The sequence below is a fragment of the Hylobates moloch genome, unplaced genomic scaffold, assembly GCF_009828535.3.
Source record: "Hylobates moloch isolate HMO894 unplaced genomic scaffold, HMol_V3 SCAFFOLD_8, whole genome shotgun sequence".
Classification (NCBI taxonomy): domain Eukaryota; kingdom Metazoa; phylum Chordata; class Mammalia; order Primates; family Hylobatidae; genus Hylobates; species Hylobates moloch.
This window is the reverse complement of record NW_026652283.1, coordinates 38,251,902-38,268,601: the sequence shown is the minus strand read 5'-3', so window position 1 is coordinate 38,268,601 and position 16,700 is coordinate 38,251,902. Positions and strand designations below refer to the sequence as shown.

Here is a 16,700-nt window from a genome sequence, read left to right as displayed (position 1 = left end):
TGCACTCCAGCCTGGGGGACAGAGCAAGACTCCGTCTCAAAAAAAAAAAAAAAATAGAAAGAAAAATTTTAAAAATCATGATGACTGATGGTGGGAGTTAGATTTGCAGAGTCAGCACTCACTTATTACTGGTACTTAGAAGACTCAGGGAGACAGACTGCCTTTAACTGTGCCCTCTTACCTCTTGCCACTTACCTTTGGGAAAGTTACTTTAACTCGGCCAGGCGCGGTGGCTCATGCCTGTAATCCCAGGACTTTGGGAGGCCAAGGCAGGCAGATCACAAGGTCAAGAGATCGAGACCATCTTGGCCAACATGGTGAAACCCCATCTCTACTCAAAATACAAAAAATTAGCCGGGCATGGTGGCAGGCACCTGTAATCCCAGCTACTTGGGAGGCTGAGGCAGGAGAATTGCTTGAACCCGGGAGGCAGAGGTTGCAGTGAGCCAAGGTCGCACCATTGCACTCCAGCCCGGGCAAAAAGAGCAAAACTCTGTCTCAAAACAAAACAAAAAAAGTTACTTTAACTCTCTGAGGCTTCATTTTCTTATCTGTAAAATGAGGATAATAAATGCTACTTCATCAATTATTAGAATTAAGTGAGAAACATACCTAGGCCTGGCATATAGCTGTTCAATAAATATTAATTATATTTTCAGTTCTGCTTGCTCTTCTCTCTCTGCCTTTAAAAAAGTTTAGAGACTGAGCACAGTAGCTCACACCTGTAATCCCAGCACTTTGAGAGGCCCAGGTGGAAGAATCACTTGAGCCTGGGAGTTTAAGACCAGCCTGGGCAACATAGCAAAAACCCATCTCTAATATTTTTTAACATATTAAAAAAAACCATAGTGAGACCTCATCTCTACTAAAAATTAGAAGAACTAGCTGGGCACAGTGGCCCACAACTGTAGTCCCAGCTACTCAGGAGGCTGAGACAGGAGGATAGCTTGAGCAGGGGAGGTTGAGGCTTCAGTGAGCTGTGTTCACGCCACTGTACTCCAGCCTGGGTAACAGAGTGAGACCCCCCTGTCAAAAAAAAAAAAAGAAAAGAAAAGAAGAGGAAGTTTAAATTTCCATAGAGGAAAGACACAGAACTTAGAATAAAAAAACTGAGTTTAAGCCTTAGCTCTACCAGTTACTAGCTGTGAGACCCAATTTACTGAATTACTCGGAACTGGCATTCCTTCGTCTTATGCCTGTTTTTATTCTTTATTTCTAGCATGGTTTCCTATATACGAGCACTTAATGTTTGACAATGATGGCAGAGTCTCAAATCTGTATCTGCAGTATTGTACTTTCCCAACCCCCACGCACACACACCAGGCTATTCCTGTTTTCTGGGGCTTGTTTTAATTTTTTTTTTTTTTTTTTTTTTGAGACAGAGTCTCACTCTGTCACCCAGGCTAGAGTGCAGTGGCACTAACTCGGCTCACTGCAACCTCTGCCTCCCAGGTTCAAGCCATTCTCCTGTCTCAGCCTCCCGAGTAGCTGGGATTACAGGCACGCACCACCACACCCGGCTAATTTTTATATTTTTAGTAGAGATGGGGTTTCACCATGTTGGCCAGGCTGGTCTCGAACTCCTGACCTCAGGTGATCCACCCGCCTTGGCCTCCCAAAGTGCTGGGATGACAGGCGTGAGCCACTGCACCTGGCCAGCTATTCTGGTTGTATGCCACCTTCTAAGTGGAAATGTTTGGCTGCAGGTAGGAGAAATGGGATTGTGTAGCAGGGTCCTGGCAAGTGCCTTAGAATCTGATAGTCTTGAGGTCAAATATCATTCTGCACTTACCAGCAATGTGAAATTAGGCAAGTTTCCCCATTATTAAACTGGGCTAATACCTACCTCATAGAGTTCTTGTGAAGAATAAATGGGATCGAATGAGGTAATATATATACACGTGCTTGGCACGACACTCAGATGGTAGTTGTTTATCATTTCAATCCTGCCCCAGACATGTCCTTAAGTTAACTGTCCATCTTCTCTCCTGGCTCCTCTGCTCCCACATCCCTCAGACGTCCTTTCCTCCGTCAATAGCATCATCCCTCCCCACCCGCACTAGGCTGAAAAGGCTGCAGTCCTTCTGGACGACCCTGATCATCATCCCCCAAATCTAGGCAGTCACCACCCACTGACAGCTTTTCCTTCTAAATATCTCATGATCTTCCTTTCCCTGGCTTCTCCGTCCCCACTGTCTTTTTTCCAGGCCTTCAGTCTGGATTGCTGCAACAACATTTCTTTCATTCATGCCATCAGTAGATATTTATCGTAATCTTTTGAGGAACCAGGTGCTAGCTACTCCCCCTAACTAGTCTCTCCCTTCTGTCACAGCTCATCATTGCCAGATCTCATTCAGTCACCACTTGGATCATGTCAGCTCAGAAAACTTTAACCCCCTAACTTCTACTACATCTAGTCTAAATTATATTGCGTATCTCCCCAAAAACTTTATTCTATTTTTAATAATTCAGCTTTTATTTTATATTCAGGAGGTACAGGCACAGGTTTGTTACATGGGTATATTGCGTGATCCTGAGGTCTGGGGTACAATTGAGCCCACCAGTCAGGTAGTCAGCATAGTACCCAATAGTTAGTTTTTCAACCCTTGACCCCTCCCTCCCTCCCTCCCCATTCTTGCAGTCCCGAGTTTCTACTGTTGCCATCTTTATTTGCCATACTTACCCAACTTTATTACCTGCCATCCCCAACACAAACTGTCCTCAGGCCATTCTCCTCTTTCTCCCAGAAAAATAACATACTCATTGCTGCCTCCAGGCCCTCACATGTACTGTTTCCGTCAACTGGAATGCCTTTCCTCTGCCCTCAGCCAATTTAAATCCTGCAGCTGCCTGGAGGGCTATGTAAGGCCACTTGTGCCACAAAGCCTGCCTTCACCACGTTGGTCCCCACCAGTTCCTCCCTTCTGATCTTTCATGTATGGTCATACCACACCTATGTGGAGATGGCTTGTTGATATCCACATAGTTCATCATTTAAAATGATTCTTATAAAGTTGTAGAACTCTATACTTGCCACTTGCACACATATTGCCTCATTTATTGCTCTCAGAACCTCTGCAATTGGGAAATTAGAGAGTATTTTTTTACAGATGAGAAAACTCAGGCCCAAAGAGGTTAAGAAACTTGGCCAAGGTTATACAATAAGTTAGGAGGAAAGGAGTACTTAAATTTGCATTTTCTTTCTCCAGATCCAGTGCTCACTTTGGGACTCCGCTGCTGCCAATATTATTTCAGACATATCCCATTAACAATACACATCAGGTGACCAGAAATCCTGGTTTGCCCAGGAATGTGCTGGCTTACTCCTGTTTTCCTGGCTTAATTATGAAAAGCACCCGTTTTGACTCTGAGAAGTGTCTTGGTTTGAGTGATAGTGATATGGTCCCCCGAGCTGTATGGCAAGCCCAGAGTTGGTTTTCAGTAAATGCTTGACTGAATCACTGTTTGGAGATTTTCACACCTGATTTTGATATGATCCCATTTCTTTTGCTTGTGTGTGGGTTGGCAGCTCTATGACCTGATGACCATGGCTTTCAAATATCAAGTATTGCTGTGTCCCCGACCCAAGGATGTGCTGCTGGTCACTTTCAATCATTTGGATACCATCAAGGGATTCATCCGAGACTCCCCAACCATCCTGCAGCAAGTGGACGAGACTTTCCGGCAGCTGACAGAAGTAAGAGTGTCGTCAGGGTCTCGCCTCTCAGCCCCAGCACTTTTTCTCATCCCTCTGTTAAGAATAGGTAGATTCTATGACAGAGAGAACAGGATGAGGAATGGCAAAGCCTGCCACTCTCCCAGAACATTCTGAAAAGCAATCCGTGTCCATTTTGGTAATATAATGGGGATCATCATCTTATGTCCTCTTACTGATGCTTCACAATTGGAAAAGCAATATACAGAGCATAGCCATTTTCTCCTCACTTCTCTGAAAGGGATTTGGTGGTGGATGTTCTGCTAAATCTTGGGGAACAGGCTCTCCAGGTCTGTGGAGAATGGGAGAGAGGAAGTGCACCCCTGCTCAGGTGTGGGCTAACAGGCTTTGTCACCATGGAGAGGGAGCACTGCTGGTCTCCCCGCTGCCCCTCCTGCCCAGCAGCCCAGTCCTCTCCTTACCTATCTGGCTTCTGTCCCTGAGCACCCGTCTGCCCTGCCTGTGCATACTACTCATTCCGCTTGGAAAGTGAAGTGCTGCTTTCTGCTTGCCTTTGGCAGATATATGGTGGTCTCTCTGCAGGGGAGTTCCAGCTGATCCGGCAGACACTCCTCATCTTCTTCCAAGACCTGCACATCCGAGTAAGTCAATGGGCAGCCCCGGGAACACTCAGGAGCTGCTGTACCAGGGAAACAACCCTGGTAGTCATGAGGGCAGACAAGGACGGAGACTTTGCCCAGTTAGTGATGTCCTCAGGGTTTGCCTCTCTAATGATAAAGATATTGATAATACATCTCAGCAGTTTTTAAATGGACCAAGGAAGACAGTGATGCTGCCATTCTTTTTTTATTACCTTGTGAGTTTCTTGGAAATATAGTTTCTTCTGTTACTTCTCCAGAGGAAATATGCTTTCAAGTCACCAGCCTGATCTCAACTGCAAAACCTTTTCTTGAGCTTTATCCTCCTTGACCTCTCCAGTATCTGACACTGTCGGGAGGCTGCCCCTACTCCATGGAACTCTCACCTTTCCAGGTCTTTCATGGCTCTGTACCATTCTGGGCTTCCCTTCCCTTCCCTCTCCCATCTCAATGCCTTTTACTCCTTCCTCTCCCGCCATCTGTCTCCAAACCTTCCTCCTGTCTCTACTCACCTCCTGCTAATTAGGCATCTCCTTCCTCACCCTTTTGTCTACCAACTCCTCTGCCTATGACTCCTGAGTCTAACCTCTACTCTACCCTGGCCCCACCCCTGCCCTCCAGACTCACATCTCCACCACCTTGCTGAAACTTCCCACCAGGATGCCCACCAGTGCCTACAACTTGATGTCTGTAGCTAAACTAATCTCCACAGTTCAGCTGCTGCCCTGACTTTCTCATTTCTTTTGAGGGCACCACCACCATTCTCCTACTCACTTGACTCAGAACCAGAATGTCGCCTTTGACTCCCCTTCCCTGATCTTCATCCAATTGCTTCTAAGACCCATAGAGTCAGCCGGGCGAAGTGGCTCATGCCCGTAATCCCAGCACATTGGGAGGACGAGGTGGGCAGATCACCTGAGGTCAGGAGTTCGAGACCAGCCTGGCCAACATGGTAAAACCCCATCTCTACTAAAAATACAAAAATGAGCCGGGCATGGTGGCAAGCACCTGTAGTCCCAGCTACTCAACCCAGGAGGCTGAGGCAGGAGAATTGCTTGAACCCAGGAGGCGGAGGTTACGGTGAGCCAGGATCGCACCACTGCACTCCAGCTTGGGTGACAGAGGGAGACTCCGTCTCAAAAACAAACAAACAAACAAAAATAGAGTCGGCCTTGTCAATATCTACACCCTCTTTTCCTTTTTTCTGAGACAGTATCTTACTACGTTTCCCAGTGTGGTCTCTAACTCTTGGGCTCGAGTGACCCTCCTCCCTCAGCCTCTCAAAGTGCTAGGATTACAGGTGTGAGCCACCATGCCCTGGCACACCTTCCTCTCCATCCCTGTTGCCACCATCCTGGCTCAGGCCCTCATACTCTTGTGGGCTATGCTTCCCAACTGGGCCCCTCTCCTCCTGCCATGCTTACATGGCCAGGCAATTCTACATCCTAACTTTTAGAAACACATTTTCTAGCCAGGCACAGTGGCTCATGCCTGTAATCCTAGCACTTTGGGAGGCCAAGGTGGATGGATCACTTGGGCCCAGAAGTTTGAGACCAGCCTGGGCAACATGACAAACCCCATTTCTACCAAAAATACAAAATTAACTGGGCACGGTGGTGCGTGTCTGTATTCCCAGATATTTGGGAGGCTGAAGTGGGAGGATCACTTGAGCCCAGGAGGTCAAGGCTGCAGTGAGCCAAGATCATGCTACTAGGCTGGGCACAGTGGCTCATGCCTGTAATCCCAGCACTTTGGGAGGCCGAGGCAGGTGGATCACGTGGTCAGGAGTTTCAGACCAGCCTGGCCAACATGGTGAAACCCCGTCTCTACTAAAAATACAAAAATTAGCCAAGTGCCTTTAATCCCAGCTACTTGGGGGACTAAGGCAGGAGAATCGCTTGAACCTGGGAGGCAGAGGTTGCAGTAAGCCGAGTTAGTGCCACTGCACTCTAGCCTGGGCAACAGAGCAAGACTCCATCTCAAAAAAAAAAAAAAAAAATCATGCTACTGTGCTCCAGCCTGGGCTGAGACCCTGTCTCAAAAAAATAAATAAATAAATAAAAATAAAATAAAAACACATTTCTGAAGCCTGGGTAACATGGTAAAACCCCGTCTCTACAAAAACAAAAATTAGCCAGGCATGGTGGTACATGCCTATAGTCCCAGTTAGGAGGCTGAAATGGGAGGACAGCTGCAGTGAGCCACGATGGATCCATGATTCAGACCAGGTGTCAGAGCAAGACCATGTCTCAAAAAAAAAAAAAAAATTCAGAGCTTCTGAATTTTGAATCTGTCTCTCTTGGACAGGGCTTTGCTTCTTGCCACAATGTAACCAACTGGTGTGGGAAAGATGGTATGATATGGTAGAACAAGGCCAGGCTCTGGAGCCAGACATGTTTCTCTCTCTTTTTTTTTTTTTGAGACAGGTTCTCATTTTGTTGCCCAGACTGGAGTATGGTGGCACAATCATGGCTCACTGCAGCCTCAATCTCCTGGGCTCAAGTGGCCTTCCACCTCAGCCTCTCGAGTAACTGGGACTACAGGAGCTTGCCACCACGCCTGGCTAATTTTTCGTATTTTTTGTAGAGACAGAATCTTGCTTTGTTGCCCAGGTTGGTCTTGAACTCCTGAGCTCAAGCAATCTGCCTGCCTTGGCCTCTCAAAGTGCGGGGATTACAAGTGTGAGCCACTGTGCCCAGCTTCACCTTTCTCTTTGAATCTCAACTCCAGAGCTGGGCACAGTGGCGAGTGCCTGTAGTCTGAACTACTTGGGATATTGAGGTAGGAGGATCACTTGAGCCCAGGAGTTCAAGACCATCCTGGGCAACATAGTGAGACTCTGTCCTTAAAATAAAATGTTTTGTTTTTGAGACAGAGTCTCACTCTGTCTGGAATGCAGTGGCACAATCTCGCCTTACTGCAACCTCCACCTCCCGGGTTCAAGCAATTCTCCTGCCTCAGCCTCCCAAACAGCTGAGATTACAGGTGCCTGCCACCAAGCCAGGCTAATTTTTGTATTTTTAGTAGAGATGGGGTTTCACTATGTTAGCCAGGCTGGTCTCAAATTCCTGACCTCAGGTGATCCACCTGCCTCAGCCTCCCAAAGTGCTGGGATTACAGGCATGAGCCACCATGCCCAGCCAAAATAAAAAAATTTTTAATTAAGAAAATGAATCCCAACTATAGGACTAGCTTCATGACCTTGGGCAAATAACTTCTCTTAAGTCTTAGTTTCTTCATCTGAAAAATGAAAATTATAATACCTAATTTTGTTGGGAGGATTAACTGAAACAGCATATGTAACATATATGTATTTGTTTGTACATACACAGAGAGTGCTTCTGGAAGCATATACAAGAAACTGTTCACAGTGTTGCCTTCCAGGAGTGGGGAACTATATGGAGGAGAGGAGAAGGAGACTGACTTTCCATTACGTATACCCTTTTGAGACCTTTGAGTTTTGTACCTGGGCAAAATAAAATTTAAAAAAGGGGGCCGGGCGCGGTGGCTCACGCTTGTAATCCCAGCACTTTGGGAGGCCGAGGCGGGCGGAAACCAGGTGAAACCCCGTCTCTACAAAAGTACAAAAATTACCGGGGGGGTGGCGGGCCTGTATCCCAGTACGGAAGGGTGAGGCAATGGGACATGCAGTCTGGCTCTGTCGCCCAGGCTGGAGTGCAGTGGTACCATCTCGGCTCACTGCAACCTCCACCTCCCTGGTTCAAGCAATTCCCCTGCCTCAGCCTCCCAAGTAGCTGGGATTACAGGTGCACACCGCCACTTCCGGCTAATTTTTTTGTATTTTTAGTAGAGATGGGGTTTCACTGTGTTGGCCAGACTGGTCTCGAACTCCTGACCTCAGGCAATCCACCCACCTCGGCCTCCCAAAGTGCTGGGATTATAGGCGCGAGCCACAGTGCCCGGCCTTATTTTTAATTCTCATGAGGAATTGTATTTGCTATGGATAAAGCAATAATAACATCAATATAAATTAAGATCTCTGTCATTGATTAAAATAAAAAATATGAAAGTACAAATAAGATTAAGTTTTTCATTAAATTTAAAATAACAATTTTGAAATATTAAAAATTCTGTATCATATTGTTATCAGGGCTTCATATTTGGGTATTATTTTATGGATTGGTAGTAACATAAACAGCCATATTGATTTCCCAGTTCTGACAAGATAACATCCATTATAATGAAAAGGCTTTCAGCTGGGTGCAGTGGCTCAGGCCTGTAATCCCAGCACTTTGGGAGGCTAAGGCGGGCGGATCACAAGGTCAAGAGATCGAGACCATCCTGGCCAACATGGTGAAACCCTGTCTCTACTAAAAATACAAAAATTAGCTGGGCGTGATAATATTCTGCCACCGGGCATCATGGCTCATACCTGTAATCCAAGCACTTTGGGAGGCCAAGGCTGGAGGATTCCTTGAGCCTAGGATTTCAAGGCTGCAGTAAGCTATGATCATGTTCACTGTACTCCAGTCTATGCAACAGAGCAAGACTCTGTGTCAAAAAAAAAAAAAAAAAAGAGGCCAGGCACCATAGCACACACCTGTAATCCCAGCACTTTGGGAGGCTGAGGCGGGTGGATTGCCTGAGGTCAGGAGTTCGAGACCAGTCTGGCCAACACAGTGAAACCCCGTCTCTACTAAGAATACAAAAATTAGCTGGGCGTGGTGGCACGCGCCTGTAGTCCCGGCTATTCAGGAGACTGAGGCAGGAGAATCACTTGAACCCGGGAGGCAGAGGTTGCACCACTTGGAGCCAAGATCGCACCACTGCACTACAGCCTGGGCTACAGAGCAAGGCGCTGCCTTAAAAAATTAAAATAAAAAAAACAGCAGGCAAGAAGGAAGGCAGAGAGACCAGACAGGAGGCTTCTGCAGTGGGGCAGGCAGAAAACAGCGAAGGCCTGCGTGGGGAGCAATAGCTGGGGTGGAGAGGAAAGGCTTGGCAACTGAATAGATATGGGAAGGGTTGAGGAAGAGACAAAGATGGACCCTGTTCTGAGCAGGGGGAATTTGAGGTACATCCTAGGGAACCCGTAGATGGAAATGTGTGACAGGCAATGGGATGGATGGGTCAGGTGCCAGGGAAGGAGCTGGAGTGGGACCTTGAGATCTGGGAGCCATGAGCTCAGAGGTGAGCCCTGGAGTATGGGAGGACACGAGATCACCTGGGAAAGGAAAGGGTGGAGGGAGAAGAAAAGGCCAGCAGAGGGGCTGAGCAAGCAGACAGACTTAACAGTCCTCTCCAGCCACTGGCAGAGTCTCAGGCCAAACACAGGCACACACATGACCTAAATTTGTACATTTCAGATCTACCATGCCATAGTCAACCTCATAAGATTAAGCTAACAGAGGTTCTAGCACATATAAATATTCCCCATTCTCCCTCTAAATTTTCTTTCTCCTTTCCTGTACTCACATCCCTTGGTCACAGAATCTTGAGGTTAAAAATGTCTTAAACGTCATCCAGCAAACCCTCTGACCAAACCAGTTTACACGTTCCCCTGAAAACGTGACTCATACCTGCTCATCTCCATCTCTGAAGTGTCTCTCCACCTACCTTCTTCCTCCAGGCTCAGCTCCAGACCCACAGTCACGCCTGCCTCCCCCCAGACTCCCAACATGCCAGCAGTCGTTCTCCTCAGCAAGCTTCTATGGACCTGCTATGTAGCATGTCCTGCTTTAAAGTGTTATTTTTCTCCATTTTGTGCTTGCGTCCTGTGTCCAAATAGACTTGTAATGAGTATTGGCTACCATTTATTGAGCACATAGTCTATGTGTCAGCCTTTGCTTTTTTTTTTTTTTTTCCAGATGTTGCCCAGGCTGGAATGCAGTGACAAGGTCTCAGCTCAACACAACCTCCACCTCCTGGGTTCAAGCGATTCTCCTGCCTCAGCCTCCCGAGTAGCCAGATTACAGGCACACGCCACCACACCCAGCTAATTTTTTGTATTTTTAGTAGAGACAGGGTTTCACCATGTTGACCAGGCTGGTCTTGAACCCCTGACCTCATGATCTGCCCGCCTCGACCTCCCAAAGTGCTGGGATTACTGGCGTGAGCCACCGCACCCAGCCGGCTTTACTTTTTATACATTGTCTGATTTAGTTGTCACAGTAACCCACCGAGTTATCTATTATTATTATTATTATTATTACCCCCAGGTTACCAAAGGGAAAACTAATGCACAGAAAGGTTGTGTAATTTCCCAAAAACCCAGAAGTGGCCCGTCCAGTATTTAAGCCTACAGAGTCTAGCCGGGCGCGGTGGCTCACGCTTGTAATCCCAGCACTTTGGGAGGCTGAGGCGGGCGGATCACGAGGTCAGGAGATCGAGACCACGGTGAAACCCCGTCTCTACTAAAAATACAAAAAATTAGCCGGGCGTGGTGGCGGGCGCCTGTAGTCCCAGCTACTCGGAGAGGCTGAGGCAGGAGAATGGCGTGAACCCAGGAGGCGGAGAGCTTGCAGTGAGCCGAGATCGTGCCACTGCACTCCAGCCTGGGTGAAAGAGCGAGACTCCGTCTCAAAAAAAAAAAAAAAAAAAAAAGCCTACAGAGTCTAACATCAGTATGCCAAGCTGCCAGCTCAGACATTCTTATCGCTTTGCATTTTCACTGCCTTGCACACAACAAATGCTTATTCTTTCCTTTTTTTTTTGAGACAGAGTCTTGCTCTGTTGCCCAGGCTGGAGTATAGTGGCATGATCTCGGCTCACTGCAACCTCCACCTCTGGGGTTCAAGCGATTCTCATGCCTTGTCCTCCTGAGTAGCTGGGATTACAGGCATGAGCCACCACACGCTGTAATTTTTTTATTTTTAGTAAACACAGGGTTTCACCATGTTGGCCAGGCTGTCTCAAACTCCTGACCTCAGGTGATCCACCTGCCTTAGCCTCCTAAAGTGCTAGGATTACAGGCGTGAGCCACCACACCCAGCCTAAGATGCTTATTCTTTTTTTTTTTTTTTTTTTGAGACTGAGTCTCGCTCTGTCACCCAGGCTGGAATGCAGTGGCACTATCTCGGCTCACTGCAAGCTCCACCTCCTGGGTTCACACCATTCTCCGGCCTCAGCCTCCCGAGTAGCTGGGATTACAGGCACTCGCCACCACGCCCGGCTAATTTTTTGTATTTTTAGTAGGGACAGGGTTTCACCGTGTTAGCCAGGATGGTCTCGATCTCCTGACCTCGTGATCCTCCCGTCTCAGCCTCCCAAAGTGCTGGGATTACAGGCGTGAGCCACTGTGCCCGGCCATCTTATTCTTGATTATATTACTAATATAACCTTATAGAATATTAGCATTGAAGAGATCTTCAAGCTCATCTCTTATTTTACAGATAAGGAAGCCAAGACCCAATAAAACTGATTAACTGCTACAATCTTTATGAGATTTAATCTGTGAGTGACCGAAACCTCTATACAGAGTACACGAACCTAGGAGAAGGAATAAGTGTAATGTGTTTTCAGTCACCTAAAAGACCCTCAAACTTAAATGCCAGCTGGATCCCCCTGCCCCAGCCCCATCCTTCTTTCTAGTCTAGCATGTGGTTAAGGCTCGGGCTCCAAAGTCAGAATCACAGGAGTTTGAATCCTCAGCTCTGCCCCTTACCAGCTGGCTGACCTTGAGGAGGCGTCTTAACCTCTGAGCTGCCTCATGTAGAAAGTGGCCATATGAGGTTCTTATAGCTCAAGGCCTGCAGCTGCATGGAAAGTAGGCAGGGAACCGAGGAATACGGGCGGAATTTGGAGTCACCTTTGGTTTTGAATCCTGGCCCTGCCTCTTACTGCTCTCTTTGGGCAAGTCACTTCACTCTCTACTTCAGCTTTCTCGTCTTTAAAATGGGGGTAATAGGACTCACCTGGAAAGTTTGCTGCGCTGCTCAAAAGTAGTTCTGTTTGTAGCCGAGCACGGTGGCTCATGCCTGTGATCCCAGCACTTTGGGAGGCCGAGGCAGGCAAATCACTTGGGCTTAGGATTTTGAGCCTGGCCAACATGGCGAAACCCCATCTCTACAAAAAAATATAAAAATTAGCTGGGCACAGTGTCTCACACCTGTGGTCCCAGCTACTTGGGGGGCTATGACAGGAGAATCGCGTGAGCTGGCGGGGCTGAGGTGGCAGTGAGGCAAGATCGTGCCACTGCACTCCAGCCTGGGTGACAAAGTGAGTTCCTGTCTCAAAAAAAAAAAAAAATAGTTCTGTTGTTAAAATACAGTTAACTCTGCAAGTGTAATTTTTTCTCCCTTCTTTTTTTTTTTTTTTTTTTTTTTTTTGAGATGGAGTCTTGCTGAGTCTTGCTCTGTTGCCCAGACTGGAGTGCAATGGCACGATCTTGGCTCACTGCAACCACTGCCTTCTAGGTTCAAGCGATTCTCCTGCCTCAGCCTCCTGAGTAGCTGGGACTACAGGCGCCCGCCACCACGCCCGGCTAATTTTTTGTATGTTTAGTAGAGACAGGATTTCACCGTGTTAGCCAGGATGGTCTTGATCCCCTGACCTCATGATCCACCCGCCTCAGCCTCTCAAAGAGCTGGGATTACAGGCGTGATCCACTGCACCCGGCCTTTCCCTTCTTATTGTTATAAACTTATAGGTCATGTTCCCAAACCATTACGCACTTTCCACCCTCAGAATATTGATGTCTATGAAAATATACCAAGAAAAATGACAATAAATGTATTTTTTTCCAGGTATCCATGTTTCTAAAGGACAAAGTTCAGAATAATAACGGTCGCTTTGTGTTGCCGGTATCCGGGCCTGTTCCCTGGGGAACTGAAGTTCCAGGACTCATCAGGTGAATTCCCAACAATGATCAGAGCTATGTTTGGGGTGCTAGGAAATCAGCACGTGGGCCACACACGGAATGCCGCACTGCCGAGCCACTCCCAGTCTGCCCAGCCCTTCTCTTTCTTCAATAAAACAGCTATTGAAAAAGGTTCTAATCCCCACCTTGTCGCTTAGTAGAGGGACTTGAGGCAAGTTACCCAGTTCCCCAGGACTAATTTCGTCATCTGTTAAATGGTTACCGTGTGGATGAATAAGACAATAGTGCTCTAACGTGCTTACAAAGCAATTGGCACATACATATGCTCAATAAATATTATTATTGTATAATTATTATTATTACAATCAGCACCTTTATCTTGAAGGAGAGCATGTATTCCTTTTATGTTCTGTAGTACAAAGAATAAAGAAGCCTCCAGGACTACCTAAGCTTGGAGAACATTCCATCATGTCATACTTTGTATTGTAGAATGTTCAACAACAAAGGTGAAGAAGTGAAGAGGATAGAATTCAAGCATGGTGGAAACTATGTCCCTGCACCCAAAGAAGGTTCTTTTGAACTTTATGGAGACCGAGTCCTGAAACTGGGAACTAACATGTAAGCACATTCTTCTCTGAGTGAATTCAAGTCCAAGGGAGGTCACTTCATTTAAAAAAAAAAAAGAAAAACAGCCAGACTTCTGCTATGAAAATCCCTGCCGACAATAGGAGTAATTTCCCCTTAGGTACACTGCATACAGAGGCCTGACGTTTCAAAGGGCACCCAGGAACGCCAAACATAAGGCAACTCGACAGAATGAAAAGATACATGATGTTCAATAGCCATGCAAGAGAACTAGCCATGGCCGGGCGCGGTGGCTCACGTGTGTAATCCCAGCACTTTGGGAGGCCGAGGCGGGTGGATCATGAGGTCAGGAGATCGAGACCATCTTGGCTAACACGGTGAAATCCCATCTCTACTAAAAATACAAAAAAAATAGCTGGGCGTGGTGGCGGGCGCCTATAGTCCCAGCTACTCAGGAGGCTGAGGCAGGAGAATGGCGTGAACCTGGGAGGCGGAGCTTGCAGTGAGCCGAGATCGCGCCACTGCACTCCAGCCTGGGCGACAGAGCGAGACTCCATCTCAAAAAAAAGAGAGAACTAGCCAAAATCTGTGTTGCAGTGGAAATCCAGAAAGACTTAACCGTTCTGTAAATCTGCATGTCTTTTCAGTGATGCGTGTTACTCTTCACAAGAGGAGGCATTGCCACCCAGCCTCCCCAGGTGTTTTTCTTTAGGAAGAAGTGAAATGTGAGTGGTTAACACGCACTCAGTTGCATTCTGCACCCACAACACCTTTCTGGATGTTATTTAATGTCTCAGAATAAAAGCTACCAACTATGCTTACGAGTTAGAGGGAAGTCCGTGGAAAGGGGCTGGATAATGTCACCATTTTCTGTTGACACACCAGGTACAGCGTGAATCGGCCTGTGGAAACCCATATGTCTGGATCATCAAAGAACTTAGCCTTACAGACCCAGGTGAGCTGCTGCCTTCCTTGCCTACCCTCACAGCTTCTCTCTAGATACAGAGGTCTACATAAAGAGAGAGGTGAGAATGCTTTAGATTTCGGATCTAGCCAACACTTCCCCTGTTGTGTGCAATCTTCTCCATTCCACCTTATGAGTACACAGGTTTTAATTGTAGCTTTTCATGGAGACTTCCAGTGATCTCACTAATTAGGTAATTTTAGGCTCAGCCACCATAATTAAGAGGAACCACACACCAGGACATATGCAGTAGCATAGTACCAGTGCCATTAGGTCCATGATTGCTGACATCAGCACTCGTGTGTATTCTGATCATCAAAACATTTCTTTTTAATGTTTCCCTCTATAGCACTGTGGTAGCTAAGTCAGAGTGGGGGGTTTTAGTTTCTCTGAATTCCATCCTTACAAGTTTTCGCTGAACTAGCTCCCAGCTAGCTGTAGGAGAGATCACAGAATATTAAATTATTCAGCAAACATTTATTAAACTACTTCTATGGGCTGGGGACCCAGGGACACGAAGCTGATATAGATGTGATCCCATCCTGAAGGGGCCTGTGGTATCCTGGGAAAGACGGCGAAAGAAACAACTCAAATGAGGTGGAGGAAGGGCTGGCTGGGGATCCTGAACAAAGTGCTGTGCCAGAGGAATTCATATCTGTCCAGTGGACAGGGATCACAGGGATCAAGAAGGCATTTCAGTATTGAAGTGGGGCTCTAGAGTAGGTAAACTATGAAACAGCAGAGAGGGAGAAATGGGCACACGGACCAAGGTGACAGAGGGGCAAGAGTGTTCCCGGGAGGAGGGTGGCAGTGTCTCCCACGAGGCTTACGTAATGGATCACAGCATCATGGAGGCTTGCTGGCAGAGACTCACCTGGACAGGGACACTGGGGCCTGACCAGGAAGGGGCGTAAAAACTATTTGGGCTTTGTTCTTTCGACAGGAGGCAGAGGGGTTTGTTTCAAGCCAGGGAGAAATGAGACGAAAACTGCATTTAGGTAACTGGTGGCGGCGTGAGGGGAGAGGCAGAACAGGGGAGGCCAGGCTGGAAGGAAAAGAGGGGTGCAGGATGAGGCAGGGTGAGGACTGTGAGAGTGGGGAATGGACTCGAGGATGTGTTCCCGGCCGTCACCACCTGAGGGCAGTGTGGCAGCGCCTCTGGAAGGAGACGGGACTGAGGCGACTAGTAAATGCTGAGGGAACCTGATGGACAGGAAAGGAAGCCATACACTTCACCTTCAAGGAGGAAGGTAGTGAGAGGAGAAGTGTGGATCCCTGGGGCTTCCACTCTTGCGGACAGTATGAAAATCTCTGGTTTGCAAAGTTGCTACATTCCCTCTGCTTCTGATGTGATTGTTTTTCTTTTGGTTAAGCCTGCTGTCTATGCTTCATTTGGACCCAGAAATAATTTAAATAGCAATTGTTTCACCTTATTTTATAATACCTACCTGTGTCTCTGAGGTTTTAGCAGGAAATGTGATTGCCTTCATGTGGCTAAAAATCATGCAACTGTTTCTGCAGGAAAGCATTGCTCCAAACCCTCTTGCTAAAGAAGAGCTGAATTTTTTGGCCAGGCTGATGGGAGGGATGGAGATTAAGAAACCCAGTGGCCCTGAGCCCGGATTCCGGTTGAATCTCTTTACCACCGATGAAGAAGAGGAGTATGTTTTAAACCTGTTTCATTAAAGACATAAAAATCCTAAGCGTGACAAGAACACAGAATGACTATTACAAACCAGTAGCACTTATAAATATTTGTGTAAATATCACAAATAAAATACCAACAAATTTAATAACCTAGTTAAATAGCCCACCAGGATGAAATGGCCTGAACCTTCTGGAGTCATTCAAAAAAAGAGATGGGGCCGGGCGCAGTGGCTCACGCCTGTAGTCCCTGCACTTTGGGAGGCCAAGGCAGGCGGATCACAAGGTCAGGAGGTCGAGACCATCTTGGCTAACATGGTGAAACCCCGTCTCTACTAAAAAAAAAAAAAAATACAAAAAATTAGCTGGGTGTGGTGACACGTGCCTGTAGTCCCAGCTGTTCGGGAGGCTGAG

The 16,700-nt window shown here is 47.1% G+C and overlaps 1 protein-coding gene across 4 annotated transcripts in view; it reads left to right on the top strand.

Moving 5' to 3' along the window:
- OSCP1 (organic solute carrier partner 1) overlaps nt 1-16,700 on the top strand; it is a 32,406-nt gene that overhangs the window by 13,769 nt on the left and 1,937 nt on the right. For 2 of the 4 annotated variants that reach the window (XM_058443194.1, XM_058443193.1), the window contains 7 exons: nt 3,530-3,697; nt 4,237-4,317; nt 10,143-10,172; nt 13,020-13,123; nt 13,583-13,711; nt 14,564-14,633; nt 16,164-16,303. In XM_058443194.1, coding sequence (XP_058299177.1) covers nt 3,530-3,697; nt 4,237-4,317; nt 10,143-10,172; nt 13,020-13,123; nt 13,583-13,711; nt 14,564-14,633; nt 16,164-16,303 — 722 coding nt within the window. The remainder of the gene's footprint in view (nt 1-3,529; nt 3,698-4,236; nt 4,318-10,142; nt 10,173-13,019; nt 13,124-13,582; nt 13,712-14,563; nt 14,634-16,163; nt 16,304-16,700) is intronic. The other 2 variants (XM_032160269.2, XM_032160268.2) reach the window with 1 other exon arrangement.